The sequence below is a fragment of the Diabrotica undecimpunctata genome, chromosome 3 (genome assembly GCF_040954645.1).
Source record: "Diabrotica undecimpunctata isolate CICGRU chromosome 3, icDiaUnde3, whole genome shotgun sequence".
Classification (NCBI taxonomy): domain Eukaryota; kingdom Metazoa; phylum Arthropoda; class Insecta; order Coleoptera; family Chrysomelidae; genus Diabrotica; species Diabrotica undecimpunctata.
In genome coordinates, this window is record NC_092805.1 from 21,104,315 (window position 1) to 21,122,352 (window position 18,038).

Below are 18,038 nucleotides of genomic sequence, written 5' to 3' on the forward strand. Positions count from 1 at the left end.
CTATCATTTGTGGTATTTGAAATAATACAATAGAGGTCGTGACAGACAAAGCGCGTAAAACAATTTTATGATAAACATCTTTAATACATCATATTGATAGAATTATTTTTTGTATATTTTTTATTCCTTTCTGTTTGTTAGTAATAAAAATAAACATGAATATTATAAGCATAATATGAATAAAAGACAAGGGAAAATATTTGTACTGAAACGTGAAAACACGTTTTAAGAAATATATGTTATTTGCACTATATTATCGACTGGTCTAACGAAGACTGTAGTAGCTCAAATTTTCCACTTTTTAAGTTGCGAGCACAAAACAATAAAACGTAATGATCTCTTCCCGAGGAAAGAATCATATTTAAATATAGTTATGCAACCGATATTACGTGTACTCGTTTTATAGTATCTCCGATTTATGAAAAACAACCGTAGAAAATCATCATATCATGAGTTACAATAGTGTTTCCGAAATCATATGATTTAAGTTAATTTCATGCATTGAAACGGATATTTCATATCGTTCTTTTGAAGGTAAATTCATAATCAACTTTATTTAAAATAATAACAACTTATTTTTTTTTTTTGGAAAACATATTGCTGTAAGTATTTGTAGAAGAAAGCAAATACAAAAGGACGAATGAGGATCATAGTGACCACGAGACTGATATTAATCTTGAATGTTCTACAGGTTGGTTTAAATTCTGCGTGAAAAAATATTATGTGTCCTCTCTTGTGTTTAATTTCAGTAAGCTTAGAAGAGAATGAAACTAATGGGAATGAAAATGAAATAATTAACTCGGAAAGCGATGAGGAACCATTTCATGCAGACTCTGATAGTGACCCGGATTACATTCCGACATAAGAAAATATCAGTGGAATAATAATGGAACCTAATAAGAATATAACTGAGGCAACCACAACCAGAAGTAGAATAAACAGGGGCAATATAGAGAGAGTAAGTAGGAAAAGAATTGAAAACGTTAGTGAGTAGGTGGATGAAACATCTAAAACTAGTCTAAATCTGGGACTTGAACATGAAACTGGAAAAGGTATTAAAATTAAAAGAAGACAGATAAGTGCACCATGCGTAAACACATGTAGATTAAAATGTGCTACCAAAGAGCTAGAGAAGATAGAGACCTTTTTTTCAATGAATTTTGGAAGTTAAAAGATCATACGAGAAAGTGGGATTTTATTGCTCGTCATGTGACAAAGGTTGCCAAAAAAACAAGTAACTATTAGCGCAGACAACGGTCTCGAAGAAATAACTCTCGAGAATATTAGTTCTACATTCGCAATGAAGAACAACGTGTTTGCAAAACTATGTTTTTGGAAACCCTTAAGGTTTCAGAAACTTGGATCACTACAGCATTAAGAAAACTGAAAGATGGTTGATCATTAGAGGAAGATAAACGTGGAAAACACACTAACAGATCACATAAACTGTCACCACAACTTATAGACGATATAAAAAAATCACATAAATCAGTTTGCTGTAGTACCTTACCCCATTATACGCGTAAGAATATGACGAAGATGTACCTTGAAGAAGGACTAAATATCCAGAAAATGTACCGATTGTACAACGAGTATTGTGAACAAAATAACATCACTACAGTTGCCACGACACGGCAGTATATAGATATTTTCAATGAACAGTTCAATATTGGGTTCTTTAAACCAAAAAAGGACCAATTACCGTTTGTTCTGTTTTTAATTAATTGAATTTTTACGAGTCCCATATGAAAAACAATGAAGTTATCAGAAACCTAAAAGACATAGACAAACAGCTTGCACTAAATAATAAGTGCTTGTACGTGGCTTGCTTTAACCTTCAAAAGGTTTTAGCTACCGCTTTGTCTTAAGCAAATACTCTACCTACATATAACTTTACAGTTTATGATATTGGAAATAATCAGGGTTACTGCTATGTTTGGCATGAGCAGGTGGCTAAAAGAGGTGCAAATGAAATTGCCAGTTGCCTCTGAAAATTTTCAGGTCTCAAGGCAAAACACAATGTTGAAACGAATATTTTACTCAGACAACTGTGGACGACAAAATAGGAATCATTTTGTGTTTTCGACGTTTACTTGTGCTGCTGCACATTTTCACATTGATAATGTCGACAGATTTCTGGAAAAAGACCACACTCAGAACGAGGGTGACAGTATGCACGCTGTTATCGAAAAGCCAATTGATTGTATATGTGTCAGAATAGTGGGTCACATTAATCAGAATTGCTAAAACTACAGGAACAGTTTATGATGTTACGGAAATACCCCAAGTTATTTTTTTTAACTTTAAAGAATGAAATACCAAAATTCTATAATGTTTAAATACGAATTCAATGGTGGTTTTAAAAGTGACATAAAATTAAATCGAAAATGCACAGGACCACTACCACTACCATACACTACCATCAAATTTCCACCGAAACTGTATGATGCACCATTAATAATTGAATAAAAAAGCTAAAAGCATTACTGTGGCTGTGTAATATTAGAAAAATACCCACAATGCACCACGGATTTTATTAAAAATGTTAATTCAAAGAGTTATGTACCTCCTAAAGTCGAGCTCGAAGTTGATTCAGTTGAGTGCGAAGAAGAGTCAAAGGAGAAAAACTGAATTAAAATACAAAACTGCAAATTAGATCAGTAACTTCTTCAAAATGTAGTATGTTATATAAATAAAGAAACGAATAGTTCTGGTATTTATTACTTTATCTCCATCGAAAACTCATTCGAACGTCACTTATGACCATTTTGAGGTTTTTCTAAATATTTAGTTTTTTTTTTGTTTTTCTTTAAGACGAAAATTGGTTAATATATGACTGTTCAAAGTTTACATACATTCTTGATTAGTACTCGTTCAAGTCTTTTTAACTACAACCCATTCAAAAATAAGGGTTTAAAAAAAATAATTCAAATGATCTTATTTCCTTAAAAAAAAACTACAAAACCTTAAAAGCTAACCGAGTTATGAGTAAAAACCAATCACATATTTTTTAGAAGATATCAAAACGCGTATACTGGAGCATTGTAAGATGCACATAATGTGCTTATAAGGCACAGACATACTTTCACCCATCCTTACAAACTAATAAGGGTTGTTTTTTAAGTTGAAATAAAATAAATTCATAAGATTTAATGTCTAATTATAATAAACCTAAATTGAATGTCAATGTATAATTAAATAATTCCAAATTGCTTGAATTTACAATTATTTTTTTCTAATGGGGGTAGAACCTAAGTATAACCTAAATCCAAATTTCAATGCAAATCAGTAGAGACAAGGTATTCAATGACATTGTTTCAATTAGAACTGTTTTAGGGGTGAGAATTAGGGGTTAAACTGTGATAAAATCTTAAATTATGTTGTTTATTGTTATTTGATATTCATTCACTTTATTAAAAGATGATTTGAAGCAATTATCCGCTGTTATTTACGATTATACGATTTTTTTCTAATATGGGTAGTTTTCTCCCCTAAAAAATAAAAAGCAACCAACGGCACAAGTCCAAGAGTGAAGTAGAGGGTAAGTAGAACGTAAATCCAAATTGTCATGTAATTGGGTGGTGACACGGAAAATTACACGGTATCGCCGTATTTCACGTTCATTTACTGGCCTATATAATATATAACGCAATGAAAGAGGAGAGCGGTTAGTCGAATTTGTAAAAAAAAACGAAATGGTAGTAAGAAATACTGTTTTCAAACTACCACCTATAAGACTAGACATCTGTAAAAAATTTAGAATCTGTATAAGATCAATTAAGACATCCAAACGCTGACATAGCTTTTGATCACAACCCAGTAGTTGCAACATTTAGTTTAACTCTCAAAGATCCAAAAAGAAAAAATTTCAAAAAAATTTCAAAATTAAGAATACAAGCAGTACGTAAAAGTCATGGTTACAGAATGGGGAACAAAGAAATCCAAATATTATGTTATGCAAACGACGCCGCAATAATCGCCGAGTGAAGACGAGCTCCAAAGATTAACACACATCTTCAATATAACAGCCAAGAAATACAATATGATAATATTATTACGATAAATGTTATACCGGTCTTTTTTGTTCTATATATGTTAGTATGTCCGTTTTTATTGATGTTCTTTGCTTTATTTCGTCATTACTTCTCCTATCCATTCTTGTTACTCTGCAGCATCTTCGCAGGCATTCCATCTCTGTTGCTACTATTTTACTGCTGTTTTTCTTATTTATAATCCAATTTTTAGCCCCATATGTCATAATACTTTGTACTAATGTTTTATAAATCTGTGTTTTTGTCTTCATATTTAGGTGTCTATCCCACCATACTGAGTTAAGTTGTCGGATTGCCGTTCTTGTTTGTCCTAATCTTTGTGTAATTTCTTCCTCTGATGTTGCCTTTTTCGTGATTATAAACCACAAGTATTTGAATTTATCCTTTCCTTTGATTGTTACGTTGTCATCAATCTGTAGATCTTCTATGTCTTCTTCACTTGTAGATAGGTACTCTGTTTTCGCGAGGTTTATATCTAGGCCAGCCTTGGTATAGTCTTCTTGTAGTTTTTTCATCATGTAGCTGAGGTCGTACCATGTTCCGTACCGGTACTCCCAAGGTCAAGGATTCTTGTACCCATTTTAATGGACACTTTATTTTCTTTATACAGAGCTTTTGTAGCTTCTATGAGCTCCGTCTGTATTTCTAATTTGTACATTGCCTTATATTGTCTTAAATAATTTATATAAGTGTAAATAAATTAATATTTAAGTGTTTTCTATGTAGATTGAATAAATAAATGTATGTAGATAAACTTTTAAAGTGTAGAACATTTTTATAATAAGTAAAGTCAATAAATTAAATTTATAAGTATAGTTCAATATCAGCAGAGAAAACCAAATGTATGACAACATCTTAATACCCACTACGATGTAAAATCGAAGTTGATCGGAAAATAATAAACAAGAAGCAAGGTTTAGATATCTGGGAATAGATATAACTATAAACTATAACTATATAGTTACGGAGGTGTTGAAGAAGAAGTATGACAACAAAGCTTAAAAGCAAGTAAATCGGCGGGATCTCTTAATGACACAATCTGGAAGAATAAACGTCTAAGACAAGACACAAAAACAAGAATCTATAAAGCAGCAATTAGACCTATATTAACATATACGGCGGAGACAAGACCTGACACATATATGAAATACTTCGACGAATATCAGGGAAAAGTCTGTTGGATAGGGAGAGAAGCGAAAACATAAGAAGAACATGCAATATAGAAGACATAAATGGATGGGTGACAAAACGGAAACAGGAGTGGAACGAACACATTAGTAGAATGGCAGAGGATAGGGTAGTACGAATAGCAAGAGATGTCACCAAATGGACGAAGAAGTATTAGCAGACCTAGAAAAAGATGGTGCGATAATTTAAACAATTTAGGAGGCTAATATTCAAGAAGAAACAGGCTTTAAAGCCTACATACAAGAAGGGAGAAAAACAACAAAAAGAAGAAAATTAGGAAACAAGGAAGATACACTAAACAGAAAAAAGTATAAACTAAACTTTACGAACAATTCAGCAGATTACCAGAGCTCGGATTTATAGGCATAACAAAAACTAAAGAAAAGACGCCGATATAGGCAAAGATTTGTTAAAAAAGGCAGAAATTGTTAATTAGACATTGTATCCACTTAAATTTTTATTATTAATAGCTACAATTAAATGCTGTTCAATATTTACGGTCTTAAAACTATGTCTTCGATCACTTAAAATGAATTTGTATGTCGAAAATGAACGTTCTAATCTGGCTCATGAAGTTCTATCGTCTGAACGAATAAATCTGGCTCAATTTGTAATTTAAAGTAATTCAAAATAATATCCAGAAATGAATCCAGATATGCTCTCCTTCAAGCCTTCCTGCAAGGAAAAATATTTGGAAAAGAGGTCCAGTAAGAAGAAGAACATCTTGGTTAAAGAACCTCAGAATCTGGTTCAATACAACATCTGTGCAGCTTTTCCGCGCTGCTGCATATAAGATAAAGATTGCCATGATGATTGCCAACATTCGTAACGGATAGGCACATCAAGAAGAAGAAGAATTTGTAATTCCTCGTAAAAATGAAATACCTTCATTCTTGTCAAAAATATATTTCATTGTTTTTTAATTAATTGACCATTACTTCTAGTTGCCGATTTCATTTTTGACTTTAAATTATCTACCAATTTTACTGACTCACATAAATTTACCTGTTGTCTGTCTAATAAGGTAATTGTGGTATTAAACTTTGCTGTGATATTGTTTATTAAATATTCACCGTTCCCACCTAGTAGTATTAAATTTTCTCATTTCTAAATTTGTTGTTTCAGCATAACAGATACCTTCAAGAAGCAAAAACAAGTGAATCGGAGGTACTCTTCATAGGAGATTCAATTATTCAACAATTACAATTCACTTCTTTGTGGTCCGAAAAAATAAGCTCTTTACATTGTTTAAATTTTGGAATTGGAGGTGACAGGTAAGTCATGTGCTATTAATATTCTTTCGCTTTTTCAGCAGTTAATGCAGTCTAGCACTTCTTCGTCTCCTTTGTATTATATGTATGTTTGGCTATTTTTTATTATTTTTTTCATTAACCTGGTACGATAAAATATACATTATATATTGGTGTGGGGGTTGGCGCGAACATTTCTGACGGCAGGATTTTGATTAGAGGTTGTAAAGGGTGGAGTGGATGATATTTTCTTTATGAGGGGTCTCCATGTCGAAGGCAACCGGATACCGTCATCTCTTTTATTGAGACAATTTGGTCTTTTTTTTTAATTACTATGGCTTCTCAGATAATTCTTGGTTTATAGAAGCGGATTTGGGCTATGGTTCTGGAGTTTTTAAATTCAAATTTAATTTTGTGACCTGTATGAAGATGGTGTTGACCTAGAGCTGAAATTGAATCGGAATTGCGAACAGGAATGGAATGTTCATAAATCCTATTTTGGATTCTACGATTTATTTGGCCTATATACGATGAGGACAGTCTACACAAGGAATCTCATAAACTCCGTGTCGTTCATTTGGAATGTTGTCTTTGATCGATCGGATAAGAGATGAAAGTTTTTATTGGGGGATATTTTCTTTATCCCTCTTGATTTAAGAATTTTGACGATTTTGTCAGTACCACCTTTGATGTAAAGAAGAAAAGCTTTCGGATGATGAGGGCCTGAGTCTTTGGGTTGAGATTGAGGAGATTGATGTCTGAAGATGTGATGTGATTTTCGCGTTTACCGTTTTGGATGAGGACTTGTTTTAAACTTGTGAGCTCAGCGGATCTACTTGCATCATCGCAAAGGCGTATTGATCTGGAGACAAGGGTATTAATGACTCCATTAATTTGTGGAGGTAGATGATTAGAGTTGGCATGCAAGTAACGATTGCTATGTTTGGGTTTTCGATAAACTGAGTGATGAAAACCTTCGGATTAGTTTTTCTGTATGATTCCGTCGAGAAACGGTAGCCAACCCCCACGCCAACTTCCACCCAAACCATCCACGGTATAAATAAACCGTCCTCTGTTTCCAGTAGCAGTAATGCGTTGTTAGTGGTCAGTGTAGTAGTATCTGGGGACTCTGGAGACTGAGACTTCGGAAGCCTTGAAAAAAGCCTGTTGAAATTTCCCGGAATTCTTGTAATAGTATTAATCTTAGCTTTAGGTTTAATGTATATATATATATATATATATATATATATATATATATATATATATATATATATATATATATATATATATATATATGAATTGAGACGCCGAATATATAAATAAACGGCGAAAGGCGGACAATTCTGGAAGCCTTCCGTGTATGAATTGTTATCCGTAGACTCTTATAACGTTATTTCTGTATCCTCCATATGTCTTCACACAGTCGAGTAGATACAAACTCCTACACGGAAAACAAGCGAATGTGTCCTGCTATTTCCCCCTTCGAGTGGTAGCTACAAAAAGCGCCACATATTTTAATAGCATTAAAAGAAAACGACTTATTACTGTTTCTTTCTGTCTTTTTGAGCTATACGAAATTAGTAAAAGATTCACAGATTTTAGCGAGAGGTTGTCTACGACTTATGAATTGAAACTTTATTCGGAAAGAAAGAAATAAATATAAGAGTTAAACTTTCGAGCTTTTAACGGAATAGTTGTTGCATCTATAACGTATGCGAATAAAGTATAGACATTACATAAAAAACACGATACAAAAATAACAGCTATGAAAGTGTATTATCTTTGAAGGACTGCTGGAAAGAATCTGAAAATTGCTGGCATGAAAATGTATAGATATTGAAATGAAAAAATTAGACAAAGGATACTAGAAAGAAAGAAAATAAAAATAGCAGAGACCCACGAAAAAGGTATAAAAAGAATAAAAGAAATTGGACAAAAATAGAAAAGACAATTGAAGAAATGAAGGTAATGAGTGCAGAAAAACGGGAAGAAATTACTATGCAATAAACATTAAAATAAATAATCCAAAAAGCATAAGGATTCACTCGAAGAAGAAGAATTTTGGGGCTTATTACCTGTTATCCAAAATTTGAGATACTACTATATTGCAAGGTGAAATCATTGGGCCAAAGAAGTATAGTACGTTGTAGATACTCCTGGCTGCGCAATCTATGAGCGTGGTTGGGACTGTCGTCAGTAGAATTATTCCCTGCGGAAGTATCTAAACACTAAAAGACGTAAAAGATGATCTCAAGAAGAAGAACAAGAAGAACAATTAAAATAAACTAAGCGTATCACAAAATAAAATTGAAAGAGCAATATTAAGAATTAAAAGTGTGAACCAAGATTAAAAGATATAATAGATAAGTAACAAAAATAAGGTAGAGGCAGATACATCGCTAAGGCTTTGTGCCCTCCAATTATAAAATTGGCAGGACCCTGGTCTACCTGGCCTTTCGGCATACGGCCGTTAACGAATCCACTGCCCCTACGAGACCGACACCAAAATGAAGGTGCCACGCTACGTACACAAGGAACGTCTCGTGGGGCTCCACCTTCCCCGTAGTACCTGTGTTACGATTACCTCGCCTACCCGTTATCCCCTCCCACAGGCGGATAGGCGACGCAGGCAGAGGAATTTCCACCTCGCACGTAGACAGGTCGCCGCCGAGGATCTCTCCTCTACCACTCTTAAATCTCCTGGCGGGTACGTACCGGAACACAAACACCACGCTTGACGCAAGGCCAAGAGAGGTGTGTACGGGCCCAGCTCGTTCAACCTCGCCTGTTTCTCTTGGAATGAGAGTAGAGTGGTCCCACGAGAGTCTCGTCTCGGATACTAAGAGTGTAGACCGGTGACCGTGACGCCTAAGCGTTCGTGTGCGTTTCTACAAACCCGACACCTCAAGCGACGGCTCTCCACCTCTCACTTCCTACCCATTAGTCGACTCTTACGACAGGCAGGGCCTTTTGACCTCGGCCGTATTCTTATCTCCGCGAGCCGAACGGAGAACAGGCAGATACAGAAGAAACAGAGGTAGACTATCTACACAATGGACAGCCAGCGTGACGCGAAAAGTATCGCTGGGAATTGGCTGCAGGAAGTTCAACTTCGGATGCAGAAGGTTGAATGTTGATGATGAACAAAAACAAAACAGAAACAACAGAGATTTTCAGGCGATGTGGCAAACTTGATAATGATAAATGGAATAAAAAATCATTACAATGGATGCCCCGTAAAGATAGAAGTGAAGGAAAACCACTGACGTGGTAGATAGACAATATACAGAGAGTAGAACGTAATTAGATACAGCTTATGCGAAATAGAAATTTTTAGAGGCGTGTGAAAGACGCGGAAGCTGAACGATGATGACGTTTAATGTTTTCTTGAAATTAGTGTATTTTATTTAATATCGACTTAACATTGATAGTTTCACAGTCTTACTGAAACAATCTGTATTTATCAGTTTCTCTATCCTAACACTAATTGTATGTTTACAATAATTGTTACGTATTCAGAGGGTTTCTGTGACCCTCTGAAAAACTCTTAAGCTGTCCTATAATATGCTTTATAAAGATCAATAAATATCAACATCCGCATGTTTAATCGTAAATTACTGTTCACCTTGTTTCTACTTTTTTATTCTTGCTGTATTTATAGGTAATTGTTTTAAATGATCAGTAAATATTTGTTTTTCATTTTGGAAAAGTTTCTTGTATTACATCACTTTTTTTTACCTTAATAGTTTATATTCTGTTTTGATGTTTTTATGAAATAGATCAATTTTTTATGCAGTCTGGAACAATTCTTAAATTACCTAATATCTGCAACAATATTGTAATATCAATTAGAATTAACTGTAACAATCCGGATGGACAAGTTGCAGAAACAACCTACAAATATTTGTAGACGCCATTCACCTTCAAACTGTCAGCTAGAAACACATTAATTTATATTAACTTAATTGTGCAATTTTCTAATTGTTTTCTGTGTTTTTCAGAGTCGAAAATGTCCTTTGGAGAGTTCGACATGGCGAACTGGAATTTAATTCAAAAATTAAAGCCGTCGTCCTATTCGTCGGTACGAATAATATTGACTGCACTCCCCATGAAATTTACGAAGGGATTTTGGAGATCATTAGGGAAATTAAGAGACAACTAGGGAACGTTTCCATAATTTTACCTGTAAGCAATTATCTTTAATAGGATCTCAATTTATTTACATTTAGCATTATAATTAAAATAAGGGCATTTTTGTTTATGTTTAACGGCGTGGAGGAAATTTGCCAGCTTGCGGCCATCTTTTTTAAAAAGCAATATAACTTATGTCGTTTGCCACTTTTAGATTCCAAAAAAATATATATAGTAAAGTACACTCGCGATCATAAAATCCGGCTCATCTTGAAAATTTCAAGTTTCTTAAATATTTTTGCCTCTGGTGCAGTAATAACCTTTTTTTTTGGCTAATGTATTTTTTATTTGTCATCAATGTTTGTTTTGAAAGAAAAAAAATGGTTTTTTATTGCTTTTATTGAAAAAAAAACAGAAAACAAATCAAATTGTTGATAAAACAGACATACGAAAAAAAATGGAAAATACAGAACGTGGTAAAAAATCATTGAAATTTCAATGACCAATATCGTGTATTACCTCCCCTTGTTCTAATAACCTCTTGCAGACGACGGGGCATACTCTCAATTTTTCTCCGGATTACATGTTGTGGTATGTTATTCCACTTTCTCACTAACAGATCCTTAAGCTCCTGTGCGTTGTTAGGAGGATGTGTATGGGTTTGAATACGTTTTTTCAAATCGTCCTAGAGATGTTCGATGGGATTCAGGTCCGGAGACCTAGCTGGCCAGGGTACCCTCGTAATTCCAACTTCGTCCAAGTATTACATACTGATCCTGGCAACGTGCGGTCTCACGTTGTCCTGCATAAAAACGGCGTTTTCTCCAAGCCCTGCCATTTTGTGCATAACACGTTCTTCCGGAATCTCCGTAATGTACCTTCGTGCAGTTAGGGACCCATTTTCAATTAACGGTAATTCTGTGTGGAAGTCGAAAGATATACCTCCCCAAGCCATGACCGAGCCTCCACCAAATGGCATTCTTGTTGCAATGCAAGCTTGTGAAAATCGTTCACCGGTTTTCCTCCAAACTCTTACACGTCCATCGGATCCAGTTAGGCAGAAACGGGATTCATCTGAGAATAACACTTTGCTACAATCGTTAATTTCCCAATGCGCGTATTGTCGAGCAAAAGCTAGTCGTGCAACTCGAGGCACTCGGCGAAGTGACGGTCCTCTAGCCATTACCCGAGAAGATAGTCAAGAAGAACGAAGTCTTCTTCTGACTGTTGTAACACTAAAATTGCGATTTCGTACTTCCTCTAGACGATTTTGATGCATAACCGCGGTTGAGGTCCGGTTTCGTAAAGCCTGAAACACAAGGAAACGGTCATCTAATGCCTTGGTCGTTCTTCTTCGTCCAGAGCCAGGTCGCCTGGTTAGCAAACTTGCCTCCTGAAAGCGTTGAAGTACTCGTTGAACCGTAGAAAGGCTTACGCCAACAGTTCTTGCGACTTGCCGTTGAGTGTGAATGTGTTCCACAAGTACAACAATTTGTGTCGTTTCAACAACAGTCAAAGTCATTTTTTTCAAAACACTAATGGTGGCAATAATAAACGTTTGTCCGTTGCATTTGAACAGAAAGTCGAAGTACAAACGAGACATTTAAAACAAGCTGAGTTACAGGTAGGGTTCATTTTGGGAATTGTGCACTTTACCGCGAAACCGGCACTATTGGAATTCTTTGTTACAAAGGAAACCGCAACAATTCTCAGAACATGCATTAGTTTGTATTTGTGTTATTATTATTTACGATAAAAATGAAATATCGGTGATTTTCAAGGTGACCCGGATTTTATGATCGCGAGTGTATAATGGGAAAAGTACGCAACCCTGTCGACGCCGTACGCTATTTTAAATTTTTATGTCATTTGTTGTAGGGAGGATGCATTGATTAGAAATCCACGATCGTTAACACATTTTTTTTTTGTTTTTCAATATATGAGCTATCCAAAAGTACTTTATCCCAGTTTTCTTTTATATGTTTTATTCAGGAGTATAAGTTATCCAATGTATTATATATCCCTCTACATTTTCCAATCGTTATATTTCTATTCATATTTCTAGATTCTCTCTGCACATAACTTTGGTATTATTCGGATTCGTTTTAAACTTCACTTTTTTTGCTTCCAAATTTAGGTCTAATTAATAGTATCGCTTTAATTATTCTTCTTAGGCTACGTCGGTATTTATAATTATATCATTTTTGTTAAGGTAAGAATTTCTTGATTAAACGCAAATAACAAGCGAGTGATATATCGTTTTTCAATAGAATTATTTTAGACGATTGAAACATGAACCTGCGAACTGAACTGAAACGACAAATAAAAAGCGCCGGCCCATATTTGCACTTGCCCTTTCCAGCTATTACAATTACAAGTATCTCCTGTGATAGTACATTTACTTGTATTTTGCTCTTATCTTTTTTTTATTTATATCTTCCAGAAACAAATTTTCTTCTTTAATTCGTTTTATAGGGGGCGTTATATTATGCACTAGAAACATAGACATATATAAAATAAATGAAAAGCTTGACATGTTTTTGTACATATTTATGACAATACAAATAATGGAAATGAAAAGTATGTTTGAAGTGTGCAAACAGATTACATAGCTGAGAGTTTTTATCTTACAAAGCCATCTTCAGGGCTATGCTACAATAGAACACTGATATAAATAACTAATTTAAAGTTTACAATGTTTCACCTACGTCAAGTTTTTAAAAAGTACCATTACTAAGGAGAGATTTCATTTTGGTAGAAAAATCCACAATTTTCCTTTAAGCTATTTCTATATGTTAAAATGTTTCTTTAGATTATGAAAAGGCTTTCGACAGCATTGAACACTGGGCGGTGGAAGAAGCTCTGGTCAATAGTAGCATAGATTCAAGATACCGACAATTAATACATGATATTTACCAAGACGCAACCATGACCGTAATTCTGGACGACAAATTAATAACGGATAATATAAAAGTTAAACGAGGAGTCCGACAAGGCGATATAATTTCACCTAAACTGTTTACCTTGACCCTCGAAGATATAATAAAATCAACAGATTGGGAAAACAGAGGAATATGTATTAACGGAAAGTACCTAAATCACCTTAGATATGCGGATGATATACTCCTGATCTCCTCGGAACGACAAGAACTAGAATTAATGCTGAATGAACTTCATGAAAAATCACTGCAAAAAGGCCTAAAAATTAACTTCAACAAAAAAAAAGTAATGACAAACACGGAAGACCAAGAGGCAATAAAAATACAAACAGAAAAAATAGAACAGGTAAATGAGTATATCTATCTAGGACAAGCAATCAGAGCTAACAGAGAAAATCAAACAGTCGAAATATCGAGACGAGTAAGAATGTGATGGGCAGTGTTCGGCAAACTTTCTTACGTTCTAAAAAATCAAACAATCCCTCTATACTTACGAAGCAAGGTATATAACTCCTGTATAATACCGGTGCTCACCTACGGAGCACAGACATGGACAGTTACACAGGCCAATTTGGATAGGATAAGGAAGGCACAAAGAGCGATGGAGAGACAAATTTTGGGTATATCACTTAAAGATAGAAAACGTAACTAGTGGATCAGAACCAGAACAAAGACAGTAGACGCGATAGAGCAAGCAGCAAAACTGAAATGGAAATGGGCTGGACACAATGAACGTCTCCAAGACGGACGATGGAACAATGCCATCGGAAAGTGGCGTCCATACAATGCAAAGAGATCAAGAGGCAGGCCACAGATGAGGTTAAAAGATGACATCAGGAAACAAGGAGGTCCCAGATGGCAGAGAACAGCTCAAGATAGGGAAAGATGGAGAGAACTGGGGGAGACCTACATCCAACAATGGAAGGATAGAGAATAGGTTAAAAAAAAATTTCTTTGGAAAAAACACAAAAGGTACTGTACACTGAACTCCAGAAAAAAACACATTAAAAAATTTGGTTATGGTACAGCTGTCAGAACTCGACTATTTATTGGAGTTAATGCAGCATATATAATGAGGGGAATTGAATTCCATGCTTTTAAATGATTCCTCAACGAAGGTGACAATTGACATATGCCATATATAGAAAACTAAGAAATTTATCGAACACTGTCTAAAATTAAGTTTTGTAAATCTTTGTTTGCATAGCATCACAATGAATAATATGTTGAAAATTGACTAAAGGTCAAAGTAGGTTTAATTGACAAGTTATCCCCGAAACAGCAAATCAAATTGTTTAAATATAAAGAAGAAACTAGATTGTAATGTTTCTAAGTATCATACTTACTTGTATTAAAAATTTTATCTCTTGAGTGATCTTGTAGTGAAATTGTTCTTGATTCAATGAAGGATTACTCGATTATAAATTGTTATAAATTAGTAATGGAATTTTAAAAAGAAGAATAAATTTTTATTTAAGATTGCATGAGGTCACTCTTCTTCCTTTAAAGTCTCCCACAATAACTTAAAAAGAAATTTATAATTGCAATTGAGATTAAGCAACAATCAAGTTTCATTTCTTTGGATATCTCAAGGGTTTCTAAAAGGTTCATAAGTCTAAAATTTTTATTTGGAATATTATGTAAAACTTTGCTGTTTTTGGTAGGAGAAAAGGAGTGATTATTAAATTTAATGTGATGTCCAAAGTTTGATTTATCTGTCTTATTAAGATGTTCTTTGATTTTTTGAGCCAGAGTTCTTGTTCTACCCACATAAGTCATTTATTAATGTTTGTATTTTGAGAACGATTTCCGAAGTGGAAATTGAAACGTCAATAAACTTACTTTAACCTTTAATTGTGGCTTATGCCCATTTAAATAGTAATTACTTTAAGGTGCCACAAGAAAATAGCTTTAGAACAACATATAAGTCATGTTACAATCACCACAAGACTATAAATACCACTTTTGTTTAATTCATCAATTTTGTGCTTAGTTTTGCTTAAAATGGACATTTCTTTCAAAAGAAGCTTGTTTCGTCACAACAGAAACGAAAGAGGGAATACGTTTGTGGATTTTTATTAATATGAACATTTTGCAATAATGAACACAATGTTCCAACTACTCGACAGAAGATTATACACTTGGAGATCTCCTGCAGACAACAAAGACCGCATAGTCAAAAATCAAATAGACTATATATTAGTCAGAAATAGATACAAAAACTCAATTAAAACAGTAAAAGCATACAATGGAGCAGATGTCAACTCAGACCATAACCCGCTGATAGCTAGAATGCACGTGAAACTCAAAAAGATTGTAATACCTAAAAATAAACCATCGTGTGATTATACAAAATTAAGAAAAAGAGAAATACATCAAAAAATGATCCAACAAGTCAAATCTAACACAAGTAGGAGAAGAAATCTTAACATCAGAAGATGTCAATGAAAAGTGGAGCAATATTCAGAAGGCATTATTAAAGGCTACAGAAGAAAATTTAAAGCCTGAAAAGACAAATAAACAACAGAAGTGGATGACTTCAGAAATTCTAGCAAAAAGCCCAAGGAAAAGTGGTTAACAGATCAATGCATAGAAATAGAAGAGTATGGGATACTCAAAGATGATAATGGTAAACTCATTGCAGACATCAAAGATAAACTAAGATTTTGGCAAGAATATATAATGAAACTATTCGACGATGATAGAATGATACAAGAAAAACCACAGGAACAAACAGGACCGAAAATAATAAAGTACGAATTAGAACAAGCAATTAGAAATGCAAAGACCGCAAAGTCAGTAGGCCCAGATCAGATACCCATCAAGCTAATTAAATGCATTGACGAAGAAACACTGCATATACTTTTAGATCTGTTCAACCAAGTATATACAACAGGAGTAATACCCGAAGATTGTGGATAGTCGAGATATACGGGTTATTGTCAATCTGTACTGGAATCAAAAAGCAAAGGTTAGTAGATAGAAATCAAAAGAGGTGTTAGACAGGGTTGCGTGCTGTCCCCATTATTATTCAATCTCTACAGCGAAGCTATTTTAAGGAAACAATATCAGAGGAACAACAGGGTATACCAATAAACGGAAAAATCTTTGAAAATACCATGGACCCAACGAGTTACAAATGCAAAAGTGTTAAGAAGGCTACAAAAGGATTGCGAGGTCATAAAGCACATCAAAACAAGAAAGCCGCCAATAAGGTACGGATAGCTGTGATGATAGGCAACCTTCAATAGGAGAAGGAACTACAAGAAGAAGTTTATTATTCTCAATAATAAACACTGGTTTGAATATTTATCACCTCATTGAAAACAATGTCAAACATAAATCCAGCAAAAATGAATTATTTGATCCCAGAATCTTGCCAGTTAAAGGCTTAAATACAAAAAATAAATTAATTATCCAAACTTTTATTGTAATTAATTAATTATAAACATTAGAAAAACTATCTCTTTGGATCAATAGTTGAATGGTCAATATTATGTGTTGTTAAGTACTCATTTATTTTTCTGCTGTATTTATTTTTTTTTGTAGACCCTGTTACCCCGTGGTCATCACCCCAACCCATACCGAGAACGTAACGATCATGTCAATACCTTCCTCCTAGATAAATTCTGCAACGAAGCCAATGCCGATGAAGTCACCGAAAACTGCCACGTCGTCGTCATCGACGAAAACATTGTTGGCAACGACCAAACGATATCTCATCACATTATGCACGACTATCTTCATCTAACCAACAGCGGATATACGAAAGTGTTCGCTAGAGTCTATGAAAAGTTGTGTGAGCTGCTCAACGTACCACCAAAGAAGTAAAGCAGCAGAAAAATGTGAAATTTGTTTGTATCTCTTAAATATATCTCTATACTTTATAACTTTGTACCAAATATTTTTTGACTGGTAGATTTCTAATAATAAATGTATCATAAATAATGTGCATTTAATTTTATATCCTAAATTAAACCTGCTACGAATAATAATTGAAGGAAAGATGGTTTCATGTCATGGCTTCAATATCAGAGCTTGGACGGGCATGAACATTTAACAACTACTAAGTGTGGCGCAGAATAGAGAACATTTTGATGTAGTGATCGCAAACCTGCAGTAATTAAGTTCACTAGAAGAAGAGGAAGAAGAATTTTATGTCATCACCCAGGAGAAATTGTAGAACAGAACATGCCATGCAGTATATTTGGTAGATTAAAGTTGGTAGCATTAGTTTATCTGGTGCGCAAACGCAGAAAAAGGATGTCATCACATTGTGATAACTTTTGAGTTAATTTGTCAATAATAATAAAGTAGTAATAAAGTAAATTTGATAATGCCTTCATTTTATTCTTCCTAGTCCGTCTTCCGGTTTAATATCATGCTACCTTGAATTCCCAATCAGGTTTCGTGATCTGTCTCCATTTTTCTCTGTCTTCTGCAACTCTGAAGCCCTGAAGCAATGGTTTAGTGGGGCT

General features: G+C 34.4%; 1 protein-coding gene across 1 annotated transcript in view; it reads left to right on the forward strand.

Annotated features, from left to right (window-relative positions):
- Positions 1 to 17,508, forward strand: part of LOC140436555 (platelet-activating factor acetylhydrolase IB subunit alpha1-like) — a 40,214-nt gene extending 22,706 nt beyond the window's left edge. Inside the window, exons 2-4 of the mRNA XM_072525469.1 lie at positions 6,366 to 6,514; positions 10,492 to 10,675; positions 17,110 to 17,508. Coding sequence (XP_072381570.1) covers positions 6,366 to 6,514; positions 10,492 to 10,675; positions 17,110 to 17,391 — 615 coding nt within the window. The 3' untranslated portion in view covers positions 17,392 to 17,508. The remainder of the gene's footprint in view (positions 1 to 6,365; positions 6,515 to 10,491; positions 10,676 to 17,109) is intronic.
- The last annotated feature ends 530 nt before the right edge of the window (positions 17,509 to 18,038 follow it).